This window comes from Corvus brachyrhynchos, unplaced genomic scaffold (assembly GCF_000691975.1).
Source record: "Corvus brachyrhynchos isolate BGI_N302 unplaced genomic scaffold, ASM69197v1 scaffold158, whole genome shotgun sequence".
Lineage (NCBI taxonomy): Eukaryota > Metazoa > Chordata > Aves > Passeriformes > Corvidae > Corvus > Corvus brachyrhynchos.
In genome coordinates, this window is record NW_008239756.1 from 9632 (window position 1) to 24146 (window position 14515).

Consider the following 14515-nt stretch of genomic DNA (forward strand, 5'->3'; position numbering starts at 1 on the left):
GGAGTTCGTGAGCGGGAAGCGGATGTGGCAGAGCACCTGGCTGGCGCTGGCGCGGCGCCCGGGGTCGAACTGCAGCCAGCGCACGGCGGCGCGGAACAGCTCGATCTCGCTGCAGCTCTTGAGCTTGTTGCTCTGCAGGAAGAACACCAGGCGCTCCAGGGGCAGGTGGAGGAAATCCTCCTCCTCGGAGATCTGCAGGAAGTGCCTGAAGGTGAAGGCGTCCACGGATTCCTTGAGGGAGGCGAGGCTGAAGGTGGTGGCCATCTGCCCGATGTTGAGGCACGTCTCCACGCTCATGGCAGACTTGAGGAACTCCTCGCACAGCTCCACCACCGGCACCATCTGCAGGAAGACGGCGGCTCCCAGCACGTCCTGGATGCAGTCGAGGTCCAGAGTCACCTCGGCGCTGTAGGCGAAGTCGATGATGTGCTTCAGGCCCTTGGCAGACACACCTTTGAGCTCGATCACATCCTGGCTGGCTTCTCTCATCCCGCCCGTGAACATCGCCCTGCAGGTCAGGAACACAAACAAAAAAACCCCCGTTTAAGCAAAAGATGCAGCACCTTAGAATTGGATTTTATTGAACACTCTGATTCTCTTAGGATGGGGAAGGGGGGGAATAAATCAAGGCTAAATCTCTACGAGCCAGGAGAAATGAGAGTGTGCAACGACTTACATAAGGCTTGCATAAACAGTGCACTGAGGAGGAATACTCAGCAACTGGAGAAGTTTTTCAATCCCACTGGCAGCGGGAATAAGAGCAGACCACAGGACCAAGCTCCAGGAAGAGGCAGAGCTGCCAGAGCAGGGAGTGGAGAATTCTGGACACCAATGAATCTGTGATACTCAACAAAAAAGAATCCCACGGGATCTGCTCCAGCAGAGATTGGGAGCTGTACCCTGAAGGGGTTTAGGTTTAGGTTTAGGATTTGGGAGCACAAGGAAGGAATACACCTCTGGTAGGAGCTCAGTGACTCCTGGCAGCACAGCCTTCAGGCCCTGTGATCCTGTTACCTCGTAGGGAACTACGAAATGGCTTAAAAATTGCAGGTGCAACACATTCTGTGAACAGCTTTGGTCTTCCAGTACAACCTCCCCTCCAAAGCTCCTTCCCAACGCCTTAAAAAATGGGAGCCGCAGCCCCTCCAGCAACGCCGACGGCAGGGGGCTGACAGGCAATTAAACAAAATTCGGGGGGAAAAGGCTCAGTTACAGCACAGCTGCGAGCACATCACTTGCCCAGGCCACGCAGAGCTTAGGCCCTGGATCACCTCCTTGGGAGGCTCCTAAATTCCACAGGAAGCACATTCCACGCCGAGGGCTGTGGGGCCGCAGCTCCCAGTGCCGCCGGGGGCGGGATGGGGATGGGGACGGGGCTGCACTTGTGGGGTTTGGGCCATTTACAGCCCGTTCCAGAGGGTTTTGTTAGCCAGGGGTGGCTCAGGGCAAAGGTTTGCACCCCTTGGTGTTCAAGGAGCAGCGGCAGAGCAGTTGTGGGTCAGGCAAAGTCAGAGCAGGTGACACAGAGTGACATGGGGCGACGTGGAGTGTCACCACTCCCTGCCACTGCACACACGTCCCTGCGAGGCCATGAACTGTCACACAAAAGATCTTAAAACTGCACATTTTGGGCTGTTTTTTCCACCCTGGGTAACCTGCTCTTTTCCATGGGAAAGGTAAATCTGTGGTGTCACCAGAGCTGCCTGCGCTGACTCCAAGGTGCGAGTCAGCCCGAAAAAATGCTGAACAGACCCTGCACCGACACAGGAATAAAGGAATATCTTGGGAACGCTGTCAAAAGACAGGAGTTCCAAGTTTCCTGTCCAAACCAGGCTAGAAAACCTGCTGCCGTCCAGCATAAACCCAAGAAATCCTAAATGACCTAAATAAGGAAATATCTGCATGTGAAATCAGCCCGCTGTAACCGAGTGACCAGGAACGCTGTTCCCAATTATTTGTCCGTGCAGCAGATGAGAGCATTCTGCTCAAATCCCAGCCCTGATTCCTCGCCCCAGAGGACACCCGGCCACGTGTGTGCTCCTGCACCAGCTGAACAGGGAGAGGAAAGCGTTTATTGTTGCCATGCTGAAGACAAATCATCCACTAGAATGCAATTCCCTTCGAAAAGTGTTACGGTTCTAAAATGCTGATTATATAAATGCCTCAATTTCACTCTTTTCCCTCCCCCTTCCTGCAGAAAAAATCCCAGAGTGTTTTCGAAAAGCTGGATTATTCTGCCATTGTTCCCCAGGACGACGTTCTTCAGCACCACTGAAGTTCTAACAAGGAACCTACTCAGCAATTAGATTTCGACAGTGAAACCACCCTGGCAGTGGCCCTGCACCCAGCAGTGAGGAATAAAACAGTGCCATCAGCATCTGGGGGGAGAGCAGCTCCAGGATTAACTGTGTGCCTGCTCAGGAGAGTGATAAGCCTGGAAGGTTTGTGTTACCACAGGGAGAGGGGAGGGAAGAGCCTGGAAAATGTGTGTGAACACGGAGCCCTGAAGAACGGGCACAGGGATGCCAGAGAGATGCCAGGTGAAGCCCTTTGGTCTTGTTTACCTGCTGGGAGGGACCTACACATCAAGGGACTGCAAATCCCATCAACAGCCCCTTTTCCAGCCTTCCCAGAGTCTGGAACAACTCCCAGCTCGAGCTCTCCATGAGTGTGAGCCTTCCCTGCACCCGGTGTCTCCAGCACGTCCCTCACTTCACGCTGCCACTGGTGCTGCCCCAGAAAGTTCCCGGACTCAAAGCCATTCCCAGTCAGAGCCGTTCCAAAGGAGCTGGACAGAGAGAGTCAGTCCTGAGGAGCAGCTGAGGGAGCTGGAAAGGGGCTCAGCCTGGAGCAAAGGAGGCTCAGGGGGGACCTTGTGGCTCTGCACAAGTCCCTGACAGGAGGGGGCAGCCGGGGGGAAGTTGGGCTCTGGGAACAGGGGACAACAGGACAAGAGGGAACGGCCTCAAGCTGTGCCAGGGGAGGCTCAGGGTGGACATAAAAAAGAATTTCTTCATGGAAAGGGTGATTAGACTTTGGCAGGGGCTGCCCAGGGAGGTTTGGAGTGCCCATCTCTGGAGGTGTCCATGGAAGGCCTGGATGTGACACTCAGTGCTCTGGGCTGGGTGACAAGGTTGAACTTGATGACCTTGGAGACCTTTTCCAACCTCAACCACAATTCTGTGATCCTGTGACAGAGGCAAGATGGATAAAACACCTGTTTTCACTCAGGACTGAATTCCCTGCCCTGCAATTGGCTCCCTCTGCATTAATTTGGCTGCAGAAACTCCTCGTGGTGCTTCGGTTTTCAACCCACACCAGCTGGGACAGCTCTCCCGGATCTTCTGGGATCTGGGGAGCGCTCTCAGGACCTCAGTGCTCTCAGCTCATGGGCAGGGAGCACTACAGACACATCAGTGGTGGTTAAAGAGAGCAGGAGGATGGGATGCCTCATTCTGGAGGCCTCACTGCTACCTCCAAATCAGCTCAAGTGGCTCCAGAGCAAAAGCAGCACCAACACCTGCCCAGGTGGGTTCAAAACCTGGGCTTGGGCTCCTGTCTTGGCCCAGCAGCTGTAGCTGAACAAACCTGAGTGCAGAGGGACTGATCCTGAACCTCAACCTGCCTGCAGGACATCCATGGAGCAAACCAAACCTCCAAAGATTTCTGTGGGATGGGACTTTTGGGGTGCGGTGGGGAGGTTGGGGTGGGGGAGGATGGGGAGACAGCAAACCCACGGGAAAGGTAAAAATGCCTGCTTCCCTATGGGATTCTCACCTGAAATAGTCACTGCAGGCAGCCAAGACAACTTTATGAACCTGAAACACTTCATTATTTATAGTGAGGATGACATCAAGCAGCTGAGCCTGAGCTCGGAGCGAGGCCAGTCCCTGCAGCAGCGTGGTGCTGTGGCCAGGAGCAGAGAACGTGCATTTCAGGGTGCTGTTCTTGTCAGCCATGCTAAAAACAGAACAAGAGAGACAGGCTGGTTTGAAACGAACACAGAATGTCAGATACCCACCCAGCGAGATGGGGACGCACGGGAACTGGGACCAGTTGGAAGGCAAATTCAATTCCCAGCTCAACAGCCACCCAGCACATCAGCACCTCGTGTTCCCTTCTCCCAGCACAAAACACTTCCACATTTCTCAGTTATCCTCTGGCACTGACAACCCTGCAGCACACACGGGGCTCCAGACACCACCCAAACATCTCCTGGGGCCACAATATCCAGGGAATGTTGGTGTCCCTGCGCTGAGCTGCCCCAGAATCCACCCTGACCTCGACTTCAACCACTACACCGAGCCACAGTTGCTGCTTCTCCTCACCACCTTCCTTTTCTGCAGCTGCTGGATTCCCTGCTGCTGCCCCAGAATCCACCCTGACCTCGACTTCAACCACTACACCGAGCCACAGTTGCTGCTTCTCCTCACCACCTTCCTTGCCTGCAGCTGCTGGATTCCCTGCTCCGGCCAAGGACAGCCCTGCCAGCCCCATTTGATCCTTCCCTTCTGCCTGACCCCCAGGAGAGGAGCAAAAAGCAAAATATTGCACGGCACTGGCTGCCCTGAATAACGTCAGCTGTTTGAACTGCACTGTCAACAGTCCCCTCCCAGCGTAAACATTTCCTTGCTTCTCCCAGTGCCTCTCACACGTGTTCCCCAGCATCATCCCGGGATCTGCCTGGCCTCAGATGCACTTGTCGGTGGGAACGCTGCGTTCGCAGGCAGCAGGAGCCCTGCTCCAGGGGAAGGGGCTGCGGGATGCTCTGGAAAGAACTCCAGAACCAACTGCAAGACTCCCTGAGCCCTCTCGCTCGTGGGAAATCCCAAACTGGTTTGCAAATGTAATCCAGCTCTGACCGACTTTTCAGGATCAAGATCCTGTGTGCTCCTGGGGAGAAAACACAGGGATCAATACTCAGGATGGGGCTGATGTTTCCAGGAGCATCCTGCTGCTGGGTCTCTGCGTCCTCGAGGAATGTTTTATGGAAACGTGACATTAAAAAATCCCAAGGAGATTATCCCGAGTCTGGGAAGCTGCGTGAGTTGCTCCCAAATGCACAGCGGGAGAGTGCGCTTAGGACCGCACTTAGAGGGAATTATCATCTTTATTGTTATTATTATTTAGGTGGAATAAAGCAATGAAGCCAAAGAGGAGTAGGCTGGGGCTGAGTAATCCCAGGGTTTGCTCCAACCCTTCTCCCTCAGAACTCCCTGGAACAACAACAGCCACACACAATGGACCAAACGAGCCGGCAAGAGGTCAGGGAAGAGTCAGGGAGATGGGATAACAAAAAAGTGGATGTAAACAATCCTCAAACAATGAGGAACAATGGACAGGGCTCGCTCCTATCGGGTTGCAATTTCCGGCAAGCTTTAGGGAGAGGGAGCGAGGGGAAATCTGGGATGTCCATCAGAGCACTGGGAGCTCTGGAGCTCGCTGGGATGCACAGAGCAAACCTTGGCAGGCTGGTTCGAGCTCCTCAGGCTTGGGAATGCCTCAAAAAATCCATCGGAGCTCCTACTGGGATGGCTGGTGGTGCTCAGCTGGGTGAGGGTGGTCTGAAATCCCCACCCTAAAATCAAAGCACTCTGAAGAGCCTCAGAGCAGAGCGTGGAGTGTTCCTTGCTGGAATAAGAAGGCTTAGCAAAAAGGCAGCTGCTGACAGGACCTTTATCTACACTCTGCAAGCCAAGAGATGTCTGTCCACTCCAGCTCTTCCCAAGGAAAAAGAGGGAAGGGATTGGGGCAGCGAGGCGTGGATTCTCACCACATCAAACCCCTTTCCCTCTCCTCTCTGGAACTTGCATTTGCTGGGGGAGGAAGGAGGAAACGTCCAGCAGCAGCATGGAAGGGATGTTCCCTCTGGACACAGCACCAGTCACCCAGCAAAGCCGCTCTGCTCCGGGCTGGGCAGGTAAAATCCACAGGGACAGAGCCGGGGGGAGCCGCAATTCCCGATTTCGTTGTGACTTCACCACACTCGATCTCCTGCAGGAGTCTCCTCATGGGAATTTTCTTCTGTGGTTTTTTTTTTAGACTGATTTCAAACATTCCTTTTCCCAGCCTCGGCGTTCATCCCTGTTGGAATGCTGTCCCTGGATCCACAGCCCTCGCAGCGCAGGTTCAGACAACAGCCGTCACCTGCATGAATATTCCTCTTTTTTCCTCTTCCTCAATTCACTTTTACAGGATTAGCTCAGGGTGGGTGGGTCCATCTGTGTGGAATAAAGGTGTTGGGATGTGGGACTCATTTCAACAGGTAATGGAACAGCTACTCCAGGAAAAACTCCCTGTTCTGGTTCCTTTGTCTATTTACAGGGGTAGAATAAAAGGATCCACTGATTACACAATACTCTGAGGAGGGGGGAAAAAAAGGCAAAACAAAAGAAAAGCATCGCTAATGTCCAGAAAAAAAAAAATAAGGATTTTAAGGAGAAAAAAACAAGCTGGAAACAAAACAAAATCCACACAAAGCATGAGAAATCAAGTAAGGGATTTACGGAAAACAAAGGGGGAGGAGGAGAGGTGAGGAAACAGCACCAAGCAGTGTTTGCTCTGCGGGGAGAAAAAAGGGATTTGTGATAAGAGCAGGCTTGGCTGGACACGGGAGCACACCTGAATCCATGGCCTTGGCTCCCACTCCAGCACCGCAAAGGGAGGGAGAAGAGGAGCAGCAGTTGGATGCCAGAGAGTAAAAAATAAATATATAAAACCCCTGAGCACAAAAGGAAGCCTTGAACATCTGAGAGCGCCTTTGTGAGGCTGTCCCTATCTCATCCCAGATCTCCAAATGCCGTGTACTTGTTGCTTAACAATTTGTTAACAGCAGGAACAGCCTGGAAGACAAAACCTGGGAAGAGTTGCTGCTCCTCCTCGAAGCTCAGAACGTGCCCGGGAGATAAAAGCCTTTCAGCACAACAGGGAGAAAGTGTTTATTCCGCTCCTTCCCTTTCCGAGGGAGGCAGGGCTGGAGAGCTTCTGGAATTTTCCTCGGGATGCTCATCTTTGTCCTCAAAAAGCTGGAGTTCTGTGGGGTTTCTGTGGTCAGAAAGCCCTTCAATACCTCAGCTTGGGGCAGGGTCAGGCCTGTGGCTGCACCCAAATTTATCCATCGGAAGAACGCAGGACACAAAAATCACACCCGCACCAAGATCCCACGGCGGGGATCCCAACATCCTCCCACCACCAGGGCCTCTCACGTGGATATACTGGCACAAAGGTGGCTTTACAGGAACAGGAATGACACTTTCCATATGGAAACAGCCATGAAAGGGATCTTTATATCCATGGCACGCACGGCGGGGGCAGCTGGAATCCGACAGCCACGCTGAGCCAGGAGGGCGATGCCTTTTGGGCAGCAGCCTCAGAGGCTCTGATAACATCCCTGGTACCCCAGATCCAACCAGGGACTGCCAGGGAACAAGTAATGGGATTGAGGATTTGTCTCCGAGCCGCTGCTCTGAAGCCAGATTGCTTTCAATCCTCTCCGGTCACTGCAGGCTAGAGCTCAGCGTGGGGGAAACCAACCCCAGCCCGAACCCTGGTGGCTCAGAGGGTGTGGAGATGTCCCAGCAAGGGTTAAGGGAGTGGTTCCAGGCAGACAGCGGGCAGGGAAGGCAGGGAAGGCAAACGAGGCCAGGAATCTTCCTGCTGCGGCACCCAGAGAGGAGCCCTCGCCCCAGCGCACCGACCACGGGCTCTGCTCACACATTTCTGAGCAAGGAGCGCTCGGGTTTTGACCGAAACCAGATGCAGAGAGGAGGCATCTGGACACCCAAGAGGCCTCTAAAGCTGAGATGTTAAGGGCCACACTTCAAGAATCAGCTCAGGCACAAAGAACATCCCAAGAACAAGCGGCCCCTGGCGCTGCCTCCTCCGTTCCCCACAGCGTCACGTGGAATCCAAGACGCGTTTCAAGCTAATGAATCATTTTTACCAAATCTGTACTGATGATTAAAAACATCAAAGCTGGAATTAAAGGCTTACCAAGCATGAGTTCATATTTCAGCATGTTTGCAACCGCTGCACAAGTACAAGTGGAGAGAATTAGAGCAGGACAGATTGTAACATTTCAGTGATTGAATTAAGGGAGAAAAATCTTCGGCTGCACCACTGCCTGTCGTGTTCCTCCTCTTCTTTTACACCATGGAAGGAGGGGCAGTTCGGTGCTCTCCATCCCAGCTCAGCATCCCCACGCTTTCCCACTTTTTGGGCAGGTGGTGCTCAGTAATTTTTCATCCAGGAGAAACTCGAGGGGGTTTGGCAGGATTCCTGAGCAGGGCAAACTTCCAGCAGCCAAACTCTTCCATAAACACCAGCTCCAGAGGTGGGACCCCGCGGGGAATGGCTGGGGGACAGGAGGGGAAGGAGGAAAAGCAGCAGAATGTGTGAGAAAGCACCAGGTATGGAGTGGCACAGCTTTTCCAAGGCTAAACAAAAGGTTTGGGGTTGCAAAATAGCCAGCGAGGCTGCAAGACATTTTTTGTGGTGAGAGAAGCAGAACTCCCATAAAGCTGGAGAGTAACTTTATTTAGAACATAAGGGATGAATATTAAGGACCTTCTTTAGGAACCTTTGACAGGCAGCATTATAGATATTTTAATAATGCAAATCATTTAATGCCTTTAGTTTCATGCCTAAGTAAAAAAACACATTTAGATTCTGATTTTTAAACTACAATTAAGACACTTAAAATCAAAACAAAAGTCAAACTCCCTCAGATAAGTCACTGGTAGCCATGGTGACTGTAATATTTCAGATCCTGAGGCTTTATATCACATGCCCAAATGATGAAAATGAGTTTTCAGCACTCCACACTCACAAATGCTACGTTAGGGCAGAAAGGCTGAGCCCTTCACTGCGGATTTGCTGCTTCCCAGACTCTCATTTAGGATTTTGGGATGACGTTCCCGTGGCCTTTGCATCCCTCTAAGAAGACACAGCAAGAAGTTTCCTTGGAAATTTGGGGGCAAGGAAGATGAGGCACCGAAGCACAAAAATACCTGCCCTGTTAACCTACTTCTGTTCCCAGCAGCATTTACAGCGTTTCCTGGCCAAATTAGCAACCACAATAAGCACTTAATGATCAGCAACTAATTAAATATTAACATTCTGAATGAAGGAGATGTTTTCCAGCGAAACATAATCATCCTCAAGATATGGGAGCAAAAAAAAAGCGTTTAATCGATTTCTTTGTTCCCTTTTCCAACTCCTTCCCTGAATTTCTCCCGTTTCCCTCCTCTGCCTCCACTCATTTTCCACTCCTGACACCATCTCTTTCATCAAAGCAATAAATAAAAGGAGAGAGCCTGAGACTAATATCGCTTTTTAAAAGTGACTGGCAATTTGCAGGGCTCAAATGAAGAGATTATAAATGGGGCTGAGTTTCAGAAGGAGCGACACTTTGTGTGAAAATAATGGTCCTCTGGAAAATGCCTCAAGTGCAACAGGAAAGTTGGAAAAGTCTCCAGCCTCGAAATTTAAGTGAATTTAATGTTTGGCAAAGGGAGAGCAAAGAACATTCTTGATTTAAGAAAGAAAAAGGACAAAACCCAGCAGACTTTTTTTAGTTAAACTTTTTTTAGTTCTGTTTCAGGGCCCCAAAGGCTGGTCCCTCTCCCAGCAGCCGGACTGGCCGGCACTGGGATGGGACTGGGTGCTGCTGTGCTCCCACACTGACCACTACCAGCCAACCCAGGCCAGATTCAGCCCTGCAATTTGGTGAAAACAGCAATTAAAGCTGGATTTTACAGAAGCCAGGAGGCACCTGGTTCATTTTCCAGTGCTTTCTGTCTTGGGTCCTGCTGATCCTTTGATTTGCTTATCTGCATCCCATTTCCCCCAAGCTGGAACCAAGGACACCCTGTAGCCCAAAGGTAAAGCAGCAAGAAGCTTTTCAATTTATTTATTTTTGAAATATTATTTTTTTAATACCCTTAGAAGTCCCAGCCATTTCCAAAATCTCTGTTTTTCTTTTCTTCTGAGCTGGGCTCGCACAGGGCCCAGCAGACACACACGAATTTACTCTGCTCCCAGGCATCAATCAGGAGGTTGTTTGCAAGCCAAAGGAGGTGGGATTTTGGTTTCTGCACTAATAAAACTGGATGGCTGTCAAAAAGCTGGCTGGCCTGGTAAAACAGAGCAGCAAAAAAGTGGAAGGTGAAAGATGTGAATACGTTCAACTCTGTGCCACCGCCCAGAGTTTCAACGTGAGGCCCCGGGCAGGACGTGCTGTACCCAGCACAAATTGTGGGGGGGAAGAAAAACAGCAACAAAGAACCCCCAGAATCAGATTCCTCAAATGTTTCTGTCACAAAGCCAGAGGCATCTTTGTGCTGGTGCAGTGGGAAAAGCAGTTTGGTGATTCAGCAGCCAAAGGACCAGAGGGACTCTCAGGTGAGGATTCCAAGAGCCCAGGTTTGGATACCAGGGGTTGGAGGGGCAAAAATGTCACAGTGAGATTATTTACAAGGATTTGCTATTTCTCCTTTTTCTACCCATATTTAGAGCTACAACAGAGGGTCTTGTCCTGCACTGGGATTTTCCTCTGGTCCCAGCAGAGAGATGACAGCTGGAGAGGTGACACTCATCACCCATCACTGCCCTGCCCTGCCACCACCTCGACCTGCACTTATCACAGGGACCGAGAATGGGAAGGTGCTCCCCCACCCCATAACCCTGATGGTGATTATTTTTTATCAGCCCCAAGCCTAATCCCTCTGAGCCAGGAACAAACAGAGCAAACACAAAAATCACTCGGAGCATGTCCATTGCTGTGGCAGCGTGACAGCAGTGACAGAGTCAGGCACACAGGGCCCCTCAGACTGTAGGGTTCACATCCCATAAAATCCACGTACACCCCCAAGTTCAGGCTCGTTGCACCCTCAATACTCCCCGACAGCTCTGCCTTAAACAGCTCCACGTTCCCCCAGCTCAGGGACAAACCCTGCTGTGTGAAAAGTGAAGCTCACGTCCAAAATAACCCAAAAATCAGAGCCGTGCCCCAAGCCTGGGCTGCTGGAGCAGCCCGAGGGAGCAGCGGGTGCCCGGGAGCCTCTCCCCGCAATGCAAAGGCTGGGAGGCACCTAGTGGTGTCGGCAAGCACAGCAGAGCCACCAAGGCCACCCCAAAAGTGTGCCCTGGCCCGCACACAGGCACTGCTGGACACCGGCCTCCTCCCCTGCGCCCGCTCCAGCGTCACCCTGTCACCTCTGGGAGCCGATCCGCGGTGCTCTGGGCACGTCCATCCAAAAATCCGTCAGGACCTGCCTGGGCTCTGCACAGCTCAGCAACCTCTGGGTCACCTTCCCTGTGGGGACAGCCCGTACCAGCTCTGCCAGCAGCTCTGGCGGGGCAGAAAGGTCCCCACAACAAGAAAATCACTCCCCACCTTGCCCTACACAACTATCCCGGGCCCTCCGCTCCACACCTGGGAAGAACTCGGGGAAACTTCCAGCTTTTCCAGAGGTCCAGGAGCGGTGCTTGTGCCAGGCTGTTTCTGCAGCATGGATTGCACGGCGTGGGCAGTGTGGCAATAGCACAACAGGAGTAGCTACGTGCAGAGTAAGTACTCCTCTCCCCTCCCTGCACCTCCACCCTCCAGATCAGAGCCTGGGAGCAGCCAGGGAGCTCAGGCAAAAACAGCACAAGGTGATGAAACAGCAGAGAGCAGCAGCAAAAGCATCATTCCTTCCATGGAAATGAGGGAATTGGTGTTTCCCAGCAGGTGGGAGCAGCTGCCCCGGCACTCGGCATCGCGGCACCAAATTCCAGCTCAGATCTGTCTTTCTCTGTTCATCTGAACCCTCTGCACTCAGGTTTGTGCCCTTCATAACATCATTTTGTTTCCCAGCTCTGTGGGCAGCTCTGTCCTGCACAGGCTTTGTGCCGCTCTGCCCTGAACAGAGCCACCCAAGGCCACCAGAACAGCTTTTCTTAAAGATCCCAAATTTCTGTGCAACTCCAGCATTTCTTAATAAATGAGAAACTGGGAAAGACGCTTTAACCATCATCCCACCCTGTGAGGCCCTTCCTTACAAAGCCACACAACACTTGGAGGCATGACAGGAACCTTTAAAGCATCCCCCCAAGTTTACTTTTGGTCTAAACAAAACCCCCAGCTCGGGACTCTCCCAACACTGCAAGAGCAGGCAGCAGTTATTTTTACAGTGATTCAGTTAGAGCATAAACATTTACACCACGTCTACCAGATCTAACAACTAAATCTGTCTGAAACTTGCCATGTGGCAGAGGATGGATCATAGAAACCCCACAAAAACTCCACTTCGGCTCCAAAAGGGAAAAAATACCAAGTGTGATTGAAGGGTGAAGCTGTAGGAGATGACAGGAACTCCAGAGCAAGGCAGGCTCACGGCCCTTATCTTCCCCCTTTGTGGTTTTACTCCATCCCCCTGGACATTCCTCTCCTTCCCACCACTTTCTCAGAAGGAATAAAGTTTGGGAAGCTCAGGTCAGCATCCCCTTGATGGGAACCCAGACATTTGAGATAAGACCTTGCCTGTTCTTCCTGGTTTTCACAGCAAACACGTCAGCACGTCCTTCAAGGGATTATTCCCAATTAATTCCTCGACAGCTTTTCTGGACACCTCAATCAATTCCCATGGAAAGGCCTGCACGGGAACACTCTCTCCAGCATCTGGGATGGTGTTTTTCCCAGATTTTTGTGACCCTGCTTTGCACAACCCCACCTCACCAACGCTGCAACAACGATGCCTCGATGGCTCAAGTGCAGAAGCTTCTCCTGCTGGGGATCCCGAAAGGTTCCAGGTTTCCTCTCCCTGACCCCAAAGCACATTCCCAGTGCTACAGAGTGAATTCTGCAGCCTGAAACTCTCCCTCTACGTGATAAAAGAAGGCTGGGAGTAAAATATGAAACCCATTTGTAAGTCATGAAATTCTACCCAAGGAGGAAGAAAGGAAAAAAAAAAACCAAACCGAAAGTTTATTTCGAGATAGAAGATTGGAGCCATTTGCTTTTCAATGCCCAGGAGTGGCTTTATCTCATGCCATCAGCGTGTCCAGGGCCTTTTGTCCCCATGGTCTTGCCCAGCCTGTTCTGTGTTGAAGGAAAGAGCAGGATCCCAGCAGAGAAGTGAATTTTCCTGCTCCGGGGCAGCCACAGCTCCCGGGCAAGCGGTAGCAATTCCAAAGATGGAAATTCTGCCCGTGGTGTTGGAGCTGCAGTGCACCATCCAAATGGCATGTGTGAAACAGCACCAGAGCCTCTGTCCTCCTGCCTTGGAGAGTCAATAAGAAGTGCAAAAAAGTCACAAGTGGAAGCACCTAACAAGGAATCACTGCCGCCAAGGAATGCCCTTGGAATCCTGCTCACGCTCTACAGCACATCCAAAGTCCCCCATCAGATTTCTCCTCATATTCCCCAATAAATCCACCTTTAAACAAGTAAAAATCCTCTAAACTCCCGAGCAACAAGAAGCAGGATCCAAACTTCAACGAGCTTTGCTTTAAAATTAACAAAGAAAATAAACACTCAGCGATAGCGAACATGACGGAGCTGCAGCTCGGGGGAATAAAACTGCTGCAGCTCCAGCCTGGGTGATTTATCACAGCCCTGAAACAAATTACTTCCATTTCTCACTGCTGCACACCCAGGGAACTCCCAAGTGCCAGGGGAGCAGTGCTACCAACACCTGGAGTAAGAAGTGCTGGAATTCCTGCCTGAGAAAGGAAAAGGAGGTGCAGAGGGATGAAATGAGACGCCACAGGTGACACAGCATGGAGCTTCAAGGAGCACAGGTGGTCACTGAGGTGGAAAAAAGTAGGATAAATCTATAGGTGAGGATTCAGAGAGGCTTCTCCAGCACTGAACAATGCCTGGGAGGGCTTCCCCTCCACGGCGTGACACACACGGGTGGTTATTTCAGGAGGCAACACTGAGCGAAGCTGAGGATAAACGATGCTTTGAAGCAAAGTGACAGCCCGGGCTGACAGCAACAGCGTAACATCCCCGAGCCAGACACCACAACTCCCTGAACACTGTCCAACACGAGCTCGGGATGGTGACAGACAGGAAAACCCCAGGAACAGAAACTCCTCCGTGAGCAGGTACCACCTGCAGCACCCAGAGCATCACCCCGACAGGTACCACATCACCCCGACAGGTACCACCTGCTCTGCACTGCCTTCAAAGCCTGAGGGACCCCCCCAAAATCAGGGACTGGGTTGGATCTGCAGGCTGGGGGCACAGCAGAGGGGATGGGGGGCAGCAGAATGGGCCTGAAACACCAAACATTGGAAGTCTCTGGAACTGCTGCACCTGGTGTCTCTACAAACCCGCAGAGCTGGTGGCTCCACAGACCTGACCCAGGGTGGGATTCCCTGGGGCGGTTTCACTGGGTGCGATTCACTGTAGGATTCACTATAGGATTCACCATAGCATTCACACTATTTTCTGCTTTAGAGCCTGGCCCAAACCTCAGCCTCCCTCCTCACACACCCCCCCAGCAGCAGCGTCGCTGCTCATCACGAT

At 51.9% G+C, this 14515-nt stretch overlaps 1 protein-coding gene across 1 annotated transcript in view; it reads right to left on the bottom strand.

Annotated features, from left to right (window-relative positions):
• KLHL26 (kelch like family member 26) overlaps positions 1–14475 on the bottom strand; it is a 15813-nt gene extending 1338 nt beyond the window's left edge. Inside the window, exons 1-3 of the mRNA XM_008639949.2 lie at positions 7993–14475; positions 3778–3960; positions 4–508 (exon numbers count right to left, since the gene is read on the bottom strand). Coding sequence (XP_008638171.1) covers positions 4–508; positions 3778–3959 — 687 coding nt within the window. The 5' untranslated portion in view covers position 3960; positions 7993–14475. The remainder of the gene's footprint in view (positions 1–3; positions 509–3777; positions 3961–7992) is intronic.
• Positions 14476–14515: the final 40 nt, after the last annotated feature.